The following is a 20,818-nucleotide window of genomic DNA, read 5'->3' on the forward strand; positions in this document are numbered from 1 at the left end:
ACTAGTAGTAAAGAAAAGCATTAAAATTTGTTATAATACATTAAAATGGTACATTAATTACAGATGGCATTATTATGTATATTTTCATTATAGAAAAAAGTTTTGTATATGAGGAATAAATAAATAGAAATTGGTTTACCTTAGCCGCCGCCGTTAAGTCGTGTCGAGTCGATTAAAAGTTAGAAACTGGTAACAGAATATCACCTTACGTGTACTGGAAACTGGGTGGATAAAAATATAAGTACTGGCATCATTTTTATACATATTTCGAACGTGAAATGCACAATACTTAACCAGATTAGAAAACGGAACCGTGATCGCTGTACAATTTGGATTGGACACAACTGAATTGACAAGTAGTACGTTAGAATTGTTATTTATGATAATCAAATGGAACTGAACATCTAATGAGTGAATGTCAACTAATTTTCAGGATACTTAGAATGATGACCATCATTACACAATTATATTTATAAATACACTTGCTACAATATTATCTATTTCCTTATATACCATTATCATTCTCGATATACGTGGCCAATAAGAACAGATTTGTACTTGCATTGAAATTGTTAAGTTAACTCCAATCACTTCGCACAGCCCAGTATAGTGTGTAATGTTTTATATTTTTTGTTTTCGTTTTGTTTAAAAATACAATTTCTCATTGGATGGCAGCATTCTTATCAAAAAGTTGGTTTGGAGAATGTTGTAATGACATTTAGGAGGGGACATTGGGACTTTACTAGTAGACACTAATTTGTTAATAAATATGTGAAATTGTTCCAATTGTTAATGTGAATATCACAGAGGCTTGTACGGAATATCGCTTTTTTTTTGTAGGAAAATAGGTATCTACATATTACGATGGTAGTAAAGGTCAAAATACTCTTAATACAGGAAAGTTAGTTTCTTAAAAATGCAATACACTATACATGGGCTAAACGCATTACAACACACCTCCCTTCACCTGGTCATTAGAATTATTCATCAATATCTGATAACTTGTTGAATGTGCGGTAATATGGAGCATTTGTAACATTCGCTATTGAAGTAATTGTCGTTTGCGAGTGATACTGCTAGAGCCAGAAGTAAGAGAAAATGTGATGAATATCTCCTTGTTATTATTATCTTTTATTATTCCCTTAGAGTTACTTGGGCCTAGATCGCAGCGGCTGCTACCTACGCGAGATCAATCCATTGCTTGTTCCTACTGTCGGAGTCATTTCGAGCTCCACCAACAGAGGAAAATGATCTGAAATAGATAGAAGCTTGTTTATTCGTACGTCGTTTAGAGAACACAAAGGAGTTACCAACATTTTCCTTTCCTTTTTTCTATTCTGTCGCCCATGGAAATCGACTTACCAGATGGAACATGAGGGTGGGGACAACCGACTACTTTATGTTCTTTAAACCAATCGGCACTTAAAGGACCCAAAAGTCCTAACGGTACCATGCTTTGTTTCGAGTAAAAAATGTAATCTATTATACCTTTAAATTCGAATCTGTAAACGACGAAACGTGGCATTACTTACCTTCTATTTAATACATCGTTAGAGTATACAAGTAAAAAAGTAGTACGTTAATATATTAAATAGTGAGAAAGTCTCTTACGTATAATTAGTATACGGCATGATATCTTCACTATAGGCAGATGCGAGCTTAAAAGAATGTGTAAATTCATTGGGCTTATCGCAACCAGAGATCTTTTGTAAGCATGATTTGTAAGCTAATTCTTTAAAGTCACGGTGATCAGCCGCTACTCGTCCTGATGTAAGAAATTCAATTACACCTATATTTAAATAAATATGAAAAATAAATGTATAAAATATAAACATCAACGAATATAGCATGCAACAATTAGAAGTGTGCTCGTGTCAGAGATATTATGTACTATTCGAAGTAACAGTGGGATTAGAAATTTCATGAAATAATGGCTCGAGGGAAATTATCCGATTTTATTACAAAAACCCGAATGAAAGTAATAAAATAAACGTGATATTACTTTCGTAACGTTATACCGTGTAATACGAGCTGTAGATCGAATATTGAAATGAGAATACGATAAACGTTTAATTATAGAGAACCTGGACCGTTAGTTAAATATTACAAGAAATATCGACTGAATAATGAAATTATATTTTACGAAATTGCATACAGTCACTTAGAGTACAGAGTATCGAGCGCACAAAAAGTGACAGAGAAAACGAGATACTTTACCAGAATCGGGTAACGAATTGAAATCACCACAAAGTAATAGTTGAACATTGGAAGAGTCTGGCTTGTGGCCGGGTCTAAACGACTGGCCAGCTTGGTCCAAAATGGAACGTAATTCATTACTGAGCATCATTGTTTGTATTAACTTAACATCGCAAAATTCTGGATCCCAATGAATATGCGCTGTGCAAACTAAAATTGGTTGCTGAACTTGTGCTGGGTCAGATGGGATGCCTGAAAGACATAAAATTACACTCTTCCATTAAATCGAAAATCGAGTCTCTTCGGACACTTCAGTTTCCAAAATTTGTCTAATTTGTATAGCTACAAATGAAATTTAAGTTCATCTAATTGCACTATTTCATTGAATCGAAAATTGAGTCTCTTCAGACACTTTAGTTTCCAAAATTTGTCTAATTTCTATAGCTTCAGATGAAATTTGGGTGTATCTATATTTAGCCATCACAGAATCACTTACCGTTATCCCAAGCAGCTTCCTTAGTCCTAAGCAAAGCAGCCAGGCCGATATTATCTTTTGGCATTACTCGATTCAGCATATTGTCCGAACCTTCTGCATTCGCCATTGCTAATTGATTAAATTCGACTAAATGCTCTCTTATTAGTGCAAATCTGCCAAACGAATGCAAAAAACAAATCAATTAGAATTACAAGGTACATTATCTGGCCATAATGATTTCGTGTCCTTACTGAATCCTTTTCAGTAGATACGTAAAATAGCTAATGCGGATTCTCGACTTACTTAGCCGTCCTATAAAATATAGCACAGCCGTCAACGTATTTACGGTCGTTCTCCGCCATCGTCTTCGCCCGTGATTTCGGGGAAAATATCCCGTCGTAGCCGTCGTGTTTGAGCTCAGGCAGAAAGAAATTATAAAATTGGTCCGTCTCGACCTCCTGCAGACTGATAATGTCCGCAGCGTAATGCCGTATCTCGTCGAGTATCCCTTTCTTTCGATACTCCCAATCGAGCGCCCAGCTTGGACAGTAACCGTACATTTGCCGGGTCGCGTATTTGTCGCACAGCACGTTGTAACACATTACCGTGAATATACCTGTAACAAACGATAAATCTCTCATGCGGATGGTGCAACCGCGCGACACTCTCTGTGTTCAAGAATCGTTGCTGAATGAGAACAAGAATAGATAGGCTCTTGTCGTACGTTTCGCTTTCATTCATTTTTTTTTTTTTCTCGTTCTTCGTCTCTTTCAACTATATCTGTAAATAGAAATTACGAAATTCGTGCACGCCTCGTTCTGGACGTACAATTTTAGGTGAATGCGTTTATACAGTGAGATGGTATCTTCTGGTAACGAGCTCGATTGATCTTTCGATTTACGTTTATCGTCATTAGATAGTAACTAGTTTTGTTTAATCGCTGGGTAACTTACACGTTGGTCTCGTCCTGTTCGGTCTCGTCAATGGTATCCACGGTCTTTGAGGCGGATGATTTGCAGTAACTGAAAGCAAAAATTTTCACCAGTTATTTGGGACCGTGTCAGACGACAGAACGAAAACGTTGAGCCATTTGCGTTGTCGTAAGTACATTCGATACTTGACACAACATGAGGAGACGTAATAGAAAGTTCTAGCCTGAACGATGCCAACGACTGTTCGGATTGGCGACAATTCCGAAAGCTGAGACGTTAAGTGCTCAATTCTGACACAAACAGTGTTACATTAGAGGAGTAGCAGCAGCACGTTGAGCCGGGTAGGTAATCAGAATTAACAATTCATAGCACGCGACGTTGTGCTAGGCTTTAAAAAGGCTGAAAACTGCCAAGAGAGTCTGCCACTCGTCTTCGTCTCTTTGCATGCACTGTCAACTGGCTAGTTGGAGAACAGTTTTAATCGTTCGCAACTTATTCCACTTATTCTATGAATTCTGGTTAAATCGACTTGTCCCAGGATAGAATTGTAATTCAAGATCGTTTCATTGAAAATCTGGTTTCATATAGACGTATCAGATAGAATCAAGTATACAGAAATCGTAGATGCGATGCAACTGTACTTCTTCTTCTTCTTGCAAATAATTAAAAGAATAGATACAAATTTGTATCTGTCGTTGTAGAACTGCATTGGTCTTCGTAGACAGTTAAGAATAACCACGATGATGTCTGTCAGACAATAATCAGCTGGATTATTGTCGGTTAGTAGCCAAATCTGAAAAGTTTGCCTCGCAATCTTCCCGCGAGTAGCGAGAATCTATCTTCGCTAGAACTATTAGTAACTCGGATTAGTTTTAAAGTTAGAGCATACTTTGGTCTTTTCCTCTTCCTTCTCCCCTCGTTCAGCATACCATTCATCGTTTGGACATAGCCATAATGTCGTGATGAAGTTCCAACTATTACTAACTTCGTTTTACCAATTCCGTTGTTTCGCGAGATAGAATCGTAAACAGTTTCCAGCTAGAAACTCGAGGGATGGTATAAATATATCAAATAATGTATTATCTTCGTTGCAGGATATTCACGGACACGAATTTTTCTTCATCATCATCCGAGAGGCAATTCACGTTCAATCAAACAGCCATAAGGTCTTCTAATAAAAACTAGTTTTTATAGCTTTCCAATATTGTACGCATTTGCGAGTCATGACCTCATCCGAGTACGGTCAAACGGTTATGATGAAACATTAATGAAAAAACTAATCAATCACAGAGCGCAAAGCAGTCGAGCTCTAACGATTCGTTGACAGCGCGAGTATCCAAAAAGATGCACTTGATTTAGTACGTTGTTCGAGCAAATGAATATTACTTTGTAGTTTGATACTAGTTCTGAGTTTGTACTTTGTTAATTAATTAGCGTGATTGTAAGTGTAAAAGTTTCGCCGTGGATCATGCGAAATCTGGTGGCGCTCCACTCTGAAGCATCGATCGATTTCTGAAAGCCAACTTGCTAGGAAAGCTCAGTTAGAAGCTTAACTCGCGGAAGGTCGAATTCTCACAATACTTAAAGAGTTAAAAGCTCGCCTCTTGCCATCGAGAAAATGACTGATGACTCTTTTGAGAATCGAGCAGTTGAGAAAATTGCTGCCTGTCTGGGAAGTACTGACTGTAGATTGTTTATTGAAAATATTTTTTTTAATTCAATTCAATTGCACATCATTTTTTATCCATCTTCAATCATTTTCGAGGCACCTTGTTTCTCTCGTGCAGAATATGCGTGCAGAGTCGCGATCAACTAAGAACAAGAAGAGGATTCATCGACACGATTAGTTGGAAAAGTGTGGAGAATTAAAGGAAAATGATGCGTTGTGAGAAGGTGAATCCAGAGCGAATCATTTGCGTCGAAGTATTGGAAAAGAGGTGGAGAGAGGTTGCCTTTATGCAACGCCGTTATATTGTTCTTGGGACCCCTTGACATCGAGCTCGAGGTGTTCCGCGCGGTACGAGCCTTTCACGCTTTTGCGAGTCAACATGCGCGTTCGTATACGTGAAAATGCTTACAGAGACGCACTTTAGCCGGCCCATTTCACCAACAATACTACTGAAGCACTAGACGTATATAATGCCCCCACCTCCCTTCCAATCTTCACTCGACTGCATTCTTGCGCAAGTCTTTTGACGCGCCCCGTTCGTGCGATACGCGAGAATGGAATTTCTTTTCGGTAGCTGAGAGCAAATGAAAGTTCGAAAGCTAATTTCGTAGCTAAGTTCGTTGGAACTCTCGTTCGAATAATTTCTGCCCATTTTCCTAGATAAACTGCGGACGCACGGTTTTATGAACTTGGACGGAGTCGTGTTCGCCGTTTGGCGTTCCCAGCAAACGAACCACATTCGGTCAATGGTGTGCTACCACTCGCGCCAATTGGGAACACAGTGGCTGCGGTTCTCGTATTTCACCGGTTCTGAGTTTATTCGCTAGGCTCCAAATTCGAGTGGTAACAGATTGCAACGCTCTAGAAACAACGTTCTCGAAAAAGCATTTAGTATTCCACGCAGGCTGTCGGTGGCTGAAAATGGAGAGGAGGTCACTTTCAACATAGAGCGCGGGGACGGGACCAAATTCACTGTCGAATTTCTACCACAGAGAGTAACTTCAATTCTCTAAACGCTCAACTATCCACCTACAAAATTTGCTCGAAGTACTGCTTCGAGATGAAGACTCTGCAAGAGTGATGAAGAAGATCAAGAAGACGCAAACTGAGCGTCGATTCGGTGAAAGATCGTTCAAGATATCCCACTATATTTTCTGGAAGAAACACCATACAAATAGACATTTATGCATGCCATACATAACGCGTGTATTTACATGTACAGAAGAAATTCTGAGATGGATCGTTGCTGCGTAAGATCGTTGGATGCACCATAAAAGGAAACGAAGCGTCTGTACGAGGCGACTAGATCACCAACCGACATCAGATACCGATATTGAGTACACGATATCGCAAGTTAATGCACTGGTCGACGTGAAACGCGAAGTTTCGCGTTAATGGGTTCCGCCAGTGGATACAGTGGGAACAGTCACATGCATCGTGGAGCAACGGTTAACTAGTTAGAGACTCGCGCTCGTTGTTAATCTTCGTTAGCAGGTGCAAGGGCGCTCGCAATCAACGCTGGGCGTTGCTGACGGGCGTGTGGCGGTCGTATTTAGCACTGATTGTTGCCAGTGATCGGCGGACATCGTCAGTGAATGCAAGACACGTGTACTTACATGGCTATCGGCTAAGCGGTTGCTCTCATAAGAACAGTTTAGCTCAGCAATAGCGAAAGCAGCTCACGACCTGGCACTACGTGATTCCTGACCCCTCTCCAAGTTAAAGGGTTCATTAAATTATCTGACGTCGTTGATATTCAACGTAAATGAATTGCAGTTCTTTGTAAGTTTTGGATACTTCTGAAAAATATATTCTTCATCAGTTCAATCGTTACAGCTTGCATAGACGATTCGCAAGAGAATGATTCTCGATCTTGTTTCATCGTTTCAAGTTCTGGACACGGTCCAAGGGACGACGAAAAGGTTTAAGGCGTTAATGTACGCGAAACGGCAGCGTTCCGTGAAGACTGTGAAGCGTAGTTCTGACACGAGTGCCGAAGAGCCCAACGGAGGAGTGAAAGTGGAGCCAGGAAGGGAATGACTGGCGGAAAGGAAGAAAGAGACGCGAGAGAAGGTGCGTCCGGTGATATATCCTGGCTTGACGTAATCTAATGGATAGAGGTTAGTTGAGGTGAAGCTGAAACAAGTCCGCGACTGCGGGTGGTACGCACTCGGAACGCGGAAATGCTGGCTAACGTTTCTCGTTTGCGAGGAAAGAACAACTCTGTTCGCGTTGACTCGGAGAATTTTGCGGACATTTGCATGCCACGAATACACAATCTTGCCCGTTTCACCCGCGAAATTCCATAAATTTCGCAGCGATCATCCGATGAAACGGTTGAAACGTTCTCGACGCGTGCTATTTAACGCGTAATCTAGCGATGCTTAGCTCGCATCGACGAGAAGAACAAGCACTACCTGCAAAGTGCACGGTAACTCTAATCGTGCTGTCAGGTATCCGTAAAAACGTTCGTCATCGAACAAGTGCTGGGAAATGAATGGACACCGCTTCAGACATTTGCCACAATGATTCTCCGTGTAGAATCCATTTTAGTGTGTTCATATTTTAGTACACTTCGTTCCTCTAACCCTCTTTCCGTTTAAATCTGTTAATTCATGGAGATTTTCGGCAATCCCCAATACCCACGAGATACCCGGATAAATCAGAATTATCTCTGGGTATCCAAATATTTTATGAGATACCCAATCGGACGAGATAGCCGAGAGAATCATGAGAGCCTCATTCGAAACCTTCAGCTCGATGTTATCCAATATTAGGGGGAAATAACCGAATGACGAGTAAGTTTCTTGAACGATTTTCGTGTAATTTTTGGTTATTCGATTATTCAGGTATCTTATATACATTCATTCGCTCCGCATACCTTGGCACAATTGTTCTTCCACTATAATAATTAGCTACTTGGATAATACACAAATATTCGTTGGAGTATTTGAAGACAATTCGAACAATGCGTTAAATTTCTAAGTGTGTCGCGACACAGAGTGACAGCACACGATCTGGGACAAAGCTGTGGCAGCTTGTGAGACCTCGACATCGTCGTAAGTGCCTGAGGAGAAGATCCTATCGATCCCCTCCAGTGTAGACCCTGGTAGGACAGACACAGGGAGCGATCGGTGGTATTTTCCGGATTTCCGGACCCTCTGATGCGCGATAGGCCACCGTGGAGGCTTTTAGCGGATAAAAATCCCGTATCTATGTTGAAAGTGCTGGGCAAACCAATTGTCCATCTCTTAGCAACATTCAGCAGTCTCACTCACTGGCATCGATACTTATTGTTAGTCTAACTCAACTCGCGGAGGTGGTGTTCGCTTACTCTCGTTTTCGAGCCCATTAGTTTCGTATCAAATACCACGGCACGCATCTTGAAGAAGCTCACTACTTGACCTTCCTCCTTCTTTGCATGAAACCTTCGACGTTGGCCACCTCTTCGTGACGCGGCTTCAACTCGCAGATCCAAACTTCCTCAAACTAGACACCATCGAGGAAGAAGTTAACGAACGCACGGTCCAATCATACTCAGTCCAGTCGACATCGTCGTACCGACATCGGTTCGCACTTCATTCCCTGGAAACAAAAATGTCGGAGTTGGGAACGACGTACGCGATATGTGGCCAAAAGCTCTTGCTCAATCCGACATCAATGACGAGGGTGTCGCTAAAGAATTAGAATCACGGTGCAAGACATCTTTATTTAATGGTGAAACTGAAAACGCGCGAGGATGGTTTGTCGAGCTGCTTCAAGAAAATTAATGAAGACCAGTTAATAAGGAAAGAAGACACGAGAATGCATTCAAACAATTCATATTTTGCCTGCAGAGGAAGATAGTTGTGAAAGGAACGTCTGCAGATTTGACTTCGATAAGTGGTTAGACGTAGAATTAATCAGACGAGCTTGAAACACAGAGAAAGTAAACGTAAAAAGAAAAAAAAGAAAGAATTGAATATATGCGTAAAAGAAGTAAATGCAAGAGGAGAATGAAGCAGCGATTAGTGATTACCGTATTTCCAAATTTGTTACCAAAATATTTGTTCGCGTATTAATTCATTGTATTAAATCTGCTGCATATATTATATTGCTTCTTATCAACACATACGATAAAATCACAAAGCAGAGGATTATTAATTGCAAGTCTAATTGAAAGATGCGAGGAACGGAAACTGATAACCGCATTGTACGCAGAGCACAATACACGTCAAAGCCTGATCGCCTGGCAGACATTGACGGGTACCCCCACGCCTACATTTAACCTTATGCCTTGCATCCGGCCGTTCAGCTTGACTAGCACCAGCTTGGTCAGCTGTGTCCGGAAAACATACTAAATTGACGAGAGTTACGTGGCCAGCATAGAAATAAACGCTCCTGCGGAGATTCATGGCGCGATCCACGGTGACTTGATATTGTTAACGGCTTGGAATTATCCAGGACCATGAATACGGGATCAGAGTGTACAGTTCGCGGTGTGAATCCGTGGTTGACCAGATCCAACGTTTCGCAAGGACTCGATACGAGCGAGGACACTGAGCAGCGGGGAATTAAATTGTCACACCCCATAGACGAGGTACCATCCGCTGTCCACGCAGCAGCACGTTCCAAAGATCTCGTCGAGCTCGATGACCGATCGACGAATTACATCGAGTTCTCCTCTGTTAACTACCAACGTCGCTTTACAGAATCGCTCCTCTCCAGCCGATCGATACGATCGATTCGATTTATGAGGCGAGAAACTCTACCTGCCACCTCTCTGCCTCCTCCTTACCGCGCGACAGGGGTTGATCGTCGATAAGCCTCATCCTCTGGATGCCTCGAGGTATTCAGCAGAATCTAGAAAATTCATTGCCAGCGGCGTAATGTAAACGCGCGGGTTAAAGTTGTTCCAGCGCGAGCTGCGTGGGAGGAACACAAACGAGAAGGCTCGCTGCAAGTAGAGCAGATAGAACAAACGAGGAGTAGCGATTACGTTTTTAATATCCTAGAAATTCTTTCGTTCATGGTTCAGGTGATGTGGGTCGAGTATTCTGTGTCAAGTGGACGCTGCATTAGTATGAAATTATACTCTGCAGAGCATAACAATGTAACGAGTGGTATCGACTGTCGAAGCCTGCACATTTTGGAGTAATTTCCACGGTTGTTTCATCGGTTACTTTAAAGTACTTTTGAGGAAGATGTAGTTAATGGACAAACATCAGATTAACTACACGCATAAAAAGTTCACTTTTTGTGCATCGAACGCTTGGACAGGATTAAGAAATCTAACGTCGCATACATATGTAACAGCCAAGAAAAGACCAAAGGGACGCAAGCCCCAGGATTCGAACCGCAGGATCTCGAGTCCATAAGCCTTGGCTCTAAAAAGAAAAATATTAGCCGGTGTGACATGAATTTCTAGAGGTTTATATTTCCTATGCAACGGCCACGCTGTCATACGGTGTCGATGGTGAATTCCTCTACAAGATGCGAGCAGCATCGATAAGGGAAACGAGACGAAAAAGGTTCGATGCTGGATGGCATTACTGGGCAGTTGGTCGCCGCCTGTTCCATTTGTCATACAGCTGCATCATCATGAAGTCATATTTCACGACTTATGGTAATTACGATTTACCACCCAGAAGTCACATCCAACGATGTATGTATGCATGGCATGTGCCGCACCGAGCGAGACTCTTTGTCAAACCCTATATATATTTATATACGCTCGTGTGTCCAACGCTGTTGGTGTATCGTTTTATGCGTCCACGTACACGAACCAGCATGCATTAACATGCATACATGCACGTGGAAAACGGCAGGACACATAAACCACGACACGCACAACGCTCGAACGCGTATTACGGTTTTCAAAGGACGAATTTTAGCCATTTGTCGGTGCAGCCATAGTATCAATTTTCAGCATAGGGCCCTAACCGCGACGCAAATCGTCGTTTCACCCAATAATTACTGTCTGCCTGCGGTGAATATTAACTAAATCGACGCTCCTCTCTTTTACCCTCGTAAAACATTCTAATGATATCTCTACTCGTAATGCAAACGGTTGCAGAGCGTTCAAAAAGGTTGATCGAATCGTTTTTGGCAAGCGATTCGATTGCACAAAGGCAAGAACATTGCTTTTTACAATTTCAGTGTACATTGTTGGGCAAACGGAAGTTCGAACGATATAAAATTGCACGTCTCAATTCGAGCAAGATAAAGGCTAGCTAAATGAACGAGTTAACGTAAATTGAGGTAAACACCAATAAAGTTCGGTGTATTTAGTTACAGTCAACTACGGACTTACGTGGTAATTAGTTTCAGAGTTGTCGAAGCCGATAAAGACGTACATCGAGGTAAACATGATGCACGTACGTGTAGACGTACGTGTGTGGGAACAAACACTTTAGTGGATCAAGGAGCAGGTTTTTCATCGATTAAAACTATAAAAAAGTGAAGTTTTTAATTGCTTGTCGTATCGTAGGTTCGATCAACTTTTCGTTTCAATGATTAATACTCTTGTGAATTTTGTCAATCTTGCACTTAAAAGGAATGATCAATCATTTCACTACTTCTGAGTAATCTAGACAGCAAATTATTTCTCTGAAATTTCCTTTTTCAATTTCCATTGTGAGCACGCATTGAAAAAATATCGATCTGGCTGTTTCATGCCAACAATAAGTAATATAAAGTTACATCATTGTTGCCAAGCATTGTTCGTTACTTCTCCTTTTTTAAGTTCGATTCACTCAGCGATCTTGTAAGTCATACTATGACGGTGCTACAATATTCGCAGCTATTATGCGTCGAGTTTTATGGAAAAATACGTTCCATCCATGCCTTCAGTGATAGAACTACGTAGTAGTCGCGGTCAATGTCAGAATGCGTTCATTTTTACGAACTCGCAACCAGTTTACCACGTGGGATGCCCAGTTCGTACGAACAATTGGTCAACTATCTCTTCGTTTGATATCGAGTGACATCCAACGAGGGTAACGTGCAACGTCATTTGTTAGGCAACAGTCACACCGGATCAGCGTCAAATGTCGATAATAACCGCATGAATTTCCAATGAAACGACAATACTCTGGGTCGCAACCAGAAAACGAGCAACTGTCGAGTATCGTTGCGCAAAGATGAGAAGCTGGCTGGCGAACGGAATTTAGGTCTGATCGATGGCCCTATAGGTTCGCCTCTAACGCAATTATAAAGAGCAGAGCACACGGGTATTTTCGATTACCAATAACAACCACTTCGATTGTATATCTGGCGTCGCGAGTCCTACAAACTTCAACACACTCTCGCAAAGAATGCCATAACGTTTCAGAGTGTCATGGGCGGTGTCATGGGAATAAGTCTGTTACGTCTAAGACGTCCTACTTCTCATCTCTGCACAGCGCTACTAACCATTGCCATCCGGTTCATAACTTCCAACTTATCGTAAATTTTATTTCAGTGGTCGATCAGTGACGGTCATAATTTGCATTGGTCGTTTACAGTGCGAGTGTTGCTTTCTATGAACAAATTGGTGCACAGTGCGCTGGATGACAATGGATTTCTTGGACCCGTGGCCCTCAAAGGGCATGTGGGTTGATTGGCTATTTACACGATTCCTGATCGATAGTCTACCGTGTGTATTGCATCGTCTTTGATCGAGTACTATGCGTGAGATAAGTTTCAATTTACCTAAAATATAAAAACAGTATTCTTTAATATCTTTTATAAGGACATGCTAGACGAGTGTAACATTTCTTTCTTCATTTTGGAATTTCAAGAGAATGACTCATTTCACGTACGCCTACAATCCAAAGCAAGCACAATCACGACGTAACTATAGCAATCTAATGAAAGATATAGAAAGTTTTTGATAAACTGCGCGGTCGTATCATTTATAGCTAATTTCGCGCAATTTTCAGGTAGTTGAGCACAGATGCACACTCGAACATATATATCACCTAATGACGTTATGAACTTTTGCAGGTTGTTCCAAGAAAAGGATTATATAGCCGAATGAATGCCAGCACGTCGAAGAAAGGCGTGGCCAGGCAATAGACGAGTCATGATTTATCTCGTGCATGGTCTCGAAAATCATTTCCTACGATATCGTATCTCCATCTACGAGGAAGCAACTTGTTCAAATAACGCGACAGCAAGACTTCCAATAATCACAGGGTACGTTGAATGTCAATTAGTACCCTTGTAGTAATGAGAAAATCCGATTTATCATCCCCAATCTATCCTCTAATATTTTCCACTTTAATTACCAAATTCGCAGAGACCATCCTCCCTGGACCAACCCATATTTTATGGAAACGAAATGGAACTCGAAGACACCTGACTAGCTTAACCTATGCTGCCTTAATCTCTGCTATGGGCAATGGATCTCAAAGAGACAAAGCAATAGTGGATCAGCGTGGAACGTGGCATCGCACGTTTCAAGTGTCATCTTCGATTTGGTAAGGGAAAAAAAAAACTCGAGCATTCAGTGGCGCGAATGCCAGCACGTCTGAGAAAGGTGTGGCCGATCGACTAGCAGCTGGCGGGGCAGGTCGCGGCGATGTATCTCGCTGTTGAAAATGATTTTCCGCGATATCGTGTATCTCGTGGCGCACGTAGGGGGGCAACGCACGATCGAGGAAGGCGAAACGCGGGGAGACAGCTGGGTGAAAGGGAGTGGAGAGATGCCGGGGATCCAAAGTGTACTCGCGTCTCCCAACTCTCGCGTTTGATGGCGCGTTCTCGGGTACCACTGGCGATTACGTCAAGCGACCGTTAATTCTGCCGTAGCGTTGCGCGGACCACGGATAGCTACGTGCCAGATGGCCACACATATTCGAGGTGTATCTGGCTAATATGACTGATTACAATCTTCGCGAGAGCAAGCTGAAGCTCGCGGCAGCCGTGCTGACCACCGCCAGCCAATACTCCAGTGGTGGTAACGCAGCAGTCAGCCTCCCGTCCAGGCTTTCCTGTTGTTCGTCGCGCCTGTTGGCTCTCTTGCTGATGCTCGTCGCTAACCTCAGATGCCCCGAATAGACACGCTTTAATAAATAGGGTCCGGCCGAGGGGTTACAACCTTCATCAACGAAGACACATCTGATAGCATCGGCAATCTCGTCACGTCGTACACAGTGCCATTACTGAATCATCTACTGTACGCTTCATTACAGTCCTCGAAGACGCGACCTGCTTTCAGATTTACCACCGAGAAATACGTATATCGCATTTTTTCCAACCAGCTAAATACACGTCGAGCAATTTCCCTCCAATTAGTGTCCGTGGATAGCAGTCATCGTACAGAAGTAAATGTGAAACATTTACACTTGTATTCTCAGCTGGTTCAGCGCTCTATCGAACAGCGTTTAACGTCATGCTCTATATCAGAATACACGAGCCAGAGACACGTACTCGTACAAATTTCAGCTACTGTGCGCTCCACCGTCTGCGATAGCAATACGAATCTAGGTATCAGTCTTACTGTCCGAAGAGGCTATCTGATGGCACTAAGATTGATATCACGGTTAAATACATGCGAAAATTTGTCTCCACGCGTGTCTCATTTCTCATGCACAGCGATGCGGATCTCGACGTCTATGAGAATCTTTATTTACATATAGTAGGATACGTAACACTTGTGTGCAGCACAATTTCGAGCATACACTTCGATCGTATCGTTACGAAAACGTTACATTCCATTAGCTGATCGTCTTTAGCTTTGTCAGAGGAAAAGGGTGCAAACAAAAGTGAGATTCGTCGAGTGTACTTGTGGCGTAGACCTCGAAAAAGAAATCCTATCGTTCGATAGTCGTTTAATCAGCAGGAAATTGTATCTCTCGCGCATAGATCGTACACGTACGTTGTCTAACATAGATCGTTTCATAGAGGATGCTGCGCGCAAGTTACGGCCAGGCTGCCGCTACCGTTGGCGCAGATAGTGGGTGCATGTCATGATCCGTGTGTCGCGATAACACGACTCAGCTCGGTTTCTATCTTCCACGACAACTTAATTTCGGTGAAAGCTAGGCTGCGCGCGAAACACGCGCTCCTCAGAATCATGGGAAAGTCCCTCATGGGAAATAGTTGCGCAGGCTTATGACGAGGTCGACCTTTCCACCTTCTGTCGCCACTTGTGTTCCCCTTTTACATTCTTGCATGGGCGCGTCCCTCGAAGACGGCTGACAGTCCTCCAGCTGAATGGAATCGCGAGTGAAATCGAGCTAACAAGGACGCGTATCGAATCTGCGCGCGTTGATTTCGATATTTAGATAGAGTGGAATAGCATCGAGAGGGGACGTGGGGTCTCGATTCGATAATAAAATGTGAAATTTCGCAAATGAGATCCCTGGAACAGCCTTGGCAAGTGCAATTTTCCGTGCTATTAGATCAGAGCGAGTTCCAACCCCTATATCATTCCATAGATCATTAGAGGTAGCAAGTTACTTGTTGTTACGGCGAACGCACGATAATTGGTGCTACACCAGTTGGCATTAAATTCTCCTGTTGACAATGTACGCGGCAATTGGTGCGCTACTAAATCAAAGACAAATGCACCGCAAATAATTTGGCGAACTACAGTAAATTCTGAATAGCTGCGACACGCGAGACGTACAGACTGTTTCAGCGATTTTGACGCCCCGCGTGATACAGCCACGAGCGCGCACACTGGTGCAACTGTGCGGGAAACGCGCGAAAGGTATGCATGGAAATTATTCGGACACCAATCGTCCCACAGTTCGCATTAACGTGGCCGCGTAATCTCGCTGAATTCGTATCTAATATTTCATTCATCTATATCGCGGCGCATTCTTTGCGTCCACGTTACGCTCTACTTGCGTGTTTCCAAAGCGTTGCCCACATCTTTATCGATACTAGTTTACCGTCTGCGTGCCATTGGATTTATTCGAAGCGTTAGCCTAATTATTTCCACTATTCGTAGCGCGAAAGGATGCATCTCGACCATACTTTAAAAGAACCAAGATGTGATTTGAATGGGGATTCAGTGGCAGAGTTGCTCGTAATTTTCTCTGTTCCTCAGACCTTCCGCTATCTTTTCGACCAGACGAGGAGGCCTGGAAGATATTGGCCCTAGTGGCGATCGATTTAGTGCCATTGAAACGATACAAAGGGTGCGAAAGGAAACACTATTCTGCTAATGATATCCTGCGAAACGGAACACACCGCGCCGCCTATCCCTTTTCGTTTGTCGTGCGCCGGCCTCATCTACATAGTCTAGTTACGGAAGGTGAGATCGTACCCGGATAAGTCGGGCAATTGCATCTATGTATGGCCGACTAGTTGAATGCGAATTATCTGATCTCGCATATCGATGCACGCAGTATTCGGATACCACGTACGCAGGAGCAATATCCAGATGATTATCGTGCGACCTTCGCAGCGTAATCTTCCGACCGGATCGTAGACGCGGAGCGTACCATTATATGTGCATGGTCGGCGTGCATACGACTCGCTCGCTGAAGCCGATTTTGGAAAAGCGCCATTGCAAAGCCGCTCGATATGAATTACGTATTACCTTTATCGAGTCACTGCTACATAGACTCTACGCTCTCCTCGATAAAAGTCGAATCGCATCTCTTACTGGTCGTTTTCATTTTAGAGAATCGAAGTTGGTTGCGAAGTGACATAAGACTGGGAGGAAAAAGTTCGTAACGCATCGAGCGTTTCGTTACGCTGTTAACCGCGGCTCTCTCAACGCTGATGAAACGTCCGTCAAGCGTGCCGGCTGTCGCTGATTTAAGAAGAATAAAGTGCCAAGCGTTTGCTGCGCTCGCCCACTAAGCCAGATTAAACAGCTCTGCAATCTCGTCTGCGCGAAATGACTCCTGTATCGTCGAGCGAGTTTTGCCTACCGCGTTCTACAAAATGCAAATACACCAGCTCGTCACGTTCGCCTCTTCTGTATCACTGTTTACGAGTGTAGCGTTGTTAAGCTGCATGTTAAGTCCAATCGATCCATTATTACGAGACAATAATGTTCTTCGTCGGGCAGGTATAGTATCGATTAATAGTCACGGTTCGCAGTGGTAGTAATTACATACTCATTCGCGATGAGTGGATTTAATTCACTTAACCGGTGGCTGTAGGCAGAGCATGCGAGGGGGGAGGTTGGAACTCGTTACAGGGCCCAGTTTAATTGCGTAAGCTAACTCCCGTATCTGGCCATTAAAAGCTCAAACGGAGCGAGCTTGTACCTCCACGATTCAGAGTGCGGCGGATAGAAATGAATTCGCGTTGATCTCTTTCTCTTCCCGCTGGTTATCCCATCCGTTTCTTCTTCTTCCCTCCGTTCGCTTTCTCCACGTCCAAAGCCGACTGCGCAAGTTACAGTTGAGAAAAAAAAAAAAAAAGAAATACTTCAAAGTTCGCCTTGCTTTCCTCCAGACTTTTACATACGATTACATTATGAGACATGAAAATGTACTTAAATCTTTTAATTCGAAAATTTAAGTGGCAGGTTTTGCGATTGAGAAATCACATTCCAATCCGGCTTCAACTCGTTACCCCGAGAATTTGCACGCTCTTACCTTTTCTACGTTTCTAGGCAAAGCTGGTCTTTGCTGGATGTCATTTTGCCCACCGTTTGCTACGAGCAAGGTTTTCGAACAAATACTGATAAAGTTATTAATGATAGCTCAGAAGGCTTTGCAGACAAGTCAGCTTTTATAATTAAAGTAAAATATGAAGACCAACTAATGCTCAGCTCTTATCGTTAATTAAAGCTTTGGAGTTGGTAAACTCCGCATCAAAGAGTCCAACTTCTGGGTGAAGTATAAAACTCAGGTAAATATTAATCATTCAATTTCCCATGAATAATAACCAAGATAATTCGAACACTGGGTAAGCAACAATAGTTTTCAATACACTCGTCGAATTTCAAAGCTTGTTACCAGCAGTTTCTCAAATGAAAAATTGCTCGAATGAATCGATGAGAAGCTGAGAATCGATATCAGAAAATCTCCAGTATCGTCGAACCAATTTAGAACGATAGCTCAAAGTGCAATGGAACTATTGTTTCACCAGGTCACCTGTCTATTTCTCTTTTCCCTCGTCTCTGTCCACGGGTAAAAGGTCTCCGTTTACGAGGATGCTTTAAGAATTTATGGAATTTTTTAGCGGTTCTGCACGATACGTTAAGCCCCTTTTCCGCCCCAAAAAGTGCATATACACTCTATCTGTTTCTACGTGGGTGTGCACACGAAGCTGCTGTCGAAACGTGTACTCTTTAGTATGAAATCTAGGAACAGGGTTCGACGTACTACGCGATATACGTGTGTACAGTCTACGAAATTGCCCTGCGGGTTTTGTCTAGGGGGTTGGCAAACAGCGTGCATTGAAAAGCACCAAGATAGAACCGAATCCAATTCCGTGGTATTTTACATATACACGCATACACGACTTGGACTGATCTAAATCGAAATATTGTGATTTCTACAACTATCTAAGTGGATTCTAACGGAGGGACGTCGATAAATTTACTCTTAATCCTGTAATGAGTCTTCGTGTGGTTAAAGGTACGGTGTTTTAGAGCAGAGTTTCACGCCGCTCGTTCATAATCGCAATGGTCACGCAGTACTTACTTCCCAGTGCAGACGAGTACCTTTATGACGCGCGAGTGGACGTTTTTCTCGTTGCATCTCAGCCGAGAAAAAGAAGAACGACTTGTGTTTGTGCGTCAAAAACCTGCTCGTCTGCATCGATCCTTAATGCGGTCAAGCGTAACCTGCATAGGCAGAACTGTACGGATCGATCTGGCGTTCTGTAGCCGCCTTTCAGAGTTTGATATCTTCGATACCTGAACGTGAAACGATATCGTCGTTTTCGTCTACTATTGCTCCTATTTACTCACCCAGAAATTAATGGTGTAAAAACGAAAATATTCATCATAGTGGAAAACTAAGAATTTCCAATCTTGGGTAACAAGTGTCGTAGAATTGCTTGAAAACCTGTTCGACATCTTCAACGAGAGAAATATAAGTAACGTTGATACGTGTACGCGTTCTTGCCTTTCGCTGAACATTCCTTCGAGCCGCTAACGATAATTATGCTCAATTACGCTTGATTAAATCTTGATTGTTCCATGAATGTCAAGCAGAGTGGATAAGCCATAATATTCTCGTATCTATTCCGCGATTCTATTGTGCACATGTGTCACACGTCGATCCCATTGCTATTTAGAACGCGATGGATTCTACTTCTCTTCGTTAATCATAATTACAGACAACCTGAAACGCATTTCCATTCGTATTTACTTTCAGTGCACGCGTCTTATCGAGATTAAATTCATACGTGCATGCACTCGCGCAAATCGAAGTGTTATTAACGCTCTTCTTAGTATGCGTGAGAATATGCTAATTGTAGATCCACGACAGAACTTTCGTTTCTAATTCCCATCCGATGAAGCACGTTTTAGTAATTATTTCCAAACGTGGAACCGTAACAAGACTTTGGAAACCTAGATTTCGAATCTCTGTTAATGAGTCATCCGCGCTCGTGTTTACTCGTTCCGTAATATTAACGAACGAAATCCAAAAAACACAGTCGAGCGGTAATGGCAAGAAGTAGCAACGTGAAATTTTAACGAATCGTTATTAAAATGCAGTAGTACGAGATCGCAAAGAACCAGCACATGTCGAAGCTGGATACGGATTTCTGAAACATTATTACTTACCCACGTGACGTGAAGTACCGTGGAAGAAACGAACGCCAAAGTAAATGCATCACCGTGTACGTACATACCTGAAACAGATAAACGTTTCATTGTCGAGAACAACGAGGCGCGTTCGAGCATATCAAAAATGAGAGGAAGAACAGTGTCTGTGTTAAAAACAGTGAGACTTGGATTCGTCCTTTTCGTCCAGGATTTTAGCGTTAATAATCAGTTTCGAAGCGTCGTTTCGAGGTTCAGCGTTAATGGAGGACCCTGTACCACGATACAACAAGAGACACAACCAACCTGAACGAGCTACGAAAAGGAAGGAGAACAAAAAAAAGAGCTCCATTGACCCAGTGACACACTTCTATTCCCATTTTCAACAGCGTGGCTATGGTATTGAGAAAACCCAACGAACCTGACACGTGTGACCGTATAGGCGAACCCAGGCTATGCACATGTTTCCACGCCAATAAATACATAAGAATCTCTGTGTATACCCACCACGTTCGCCAGCCTTTATTCACCGCCCTTTTGTAAATCAGCTACGCGCAAGTGATATTGTGTGAACATTGAACAATCTCGCATAGAAATGCTATATGGCGCTGATCGATAGTCTGACCGTGTGCAATAACCATCGTACCATATTTTTTGTGCAAGTAGAAACGCACGAATGAATTCGTAGCGTTTTTGGGGGTTGCGTTTTACTCGACACTCTTGCATTGATATTTTAATTATACAAGATGCGAACGTTGAGGGATTTCCAGTTGGCCAGAAACGCGAGGGGAGGCCTCTCTGGACGCACTCCAGTCGTGTTTTTTATGATAATGGTACGCAGTACGTACTCGTTAATTTTTCTGCGTTACAGGCACGCAGGATCGTTAATTTTCATT

The 20,818-nt window shown here is 42.6% G+C and overlaps 1 protein-coding gene across 5 annotated transcripts in view; it reads right to left on the reverse strand.

The window, feature by feature from the left end:
- Positions 1-230: 230 nt before the first annotated feature.
- The window catches only part of LOC143431578 (CCR4-NOT transcription complex subunit 6-like), a 228,061-nt gene continuing 207,473 nt past the window's right edge, over positions 231-20,818 (reverse strand). For 4 of the 5 annotated variants that reach the window (XM_076908418.1, XM_076908417.1, XM_076908419.1 and 1 more), the window contains exons 4-10: positions 3,625-3,693; positions 2,975-3,287; positions 2,693-2,844; positions 2,218-2,448; positions 1,612-1,789; positions 1,363-1,502; positions 231-1,252 (exon numbers count right to left, since the gene is read on the reverse strand). In XM_076908418.1, the coding sequence (XP_076764533.1) occupies positions 1,176-1,252; positions 1,363-1,502; positions 1,612-1,789; positions 2,218-2,448; positions 2,693-2,844; positions 2,975-3,287; positions 3,625-3,693 (1,160 nt within the window). In that variant the 3' untranslated portion in view covers positions 231-1,175. Of the gene's footprint in view, positions 1,253-1,362; positions 1,503-1,611; positions 1,790-2,217; positions 2,449-2,692; positions 2,845-2,974; positions 3,288-3,624; positions 3,694-19,943; positions 20,012-20,818 lie in introns of all 5 variants that reach the window. The other variant, XM_076908420.1, reaches the window with a different exon arrangement.

This window comes from Xylocopa sonorina, chromosome 18, assembly GCF_050948175.1.
Source record: "Xylocopa sonorina isolate GNS202 chromosome 18, iyXylSono1_principal, whole genome shotgun sequence".
Taxonomy (NCBI): domain Eukaryota; kingdom Metazoa; phylum Arthropoda; class Insecta; order Hymenoptera; family Apidae; genus Xylocopa; species Xylocopa sonorina.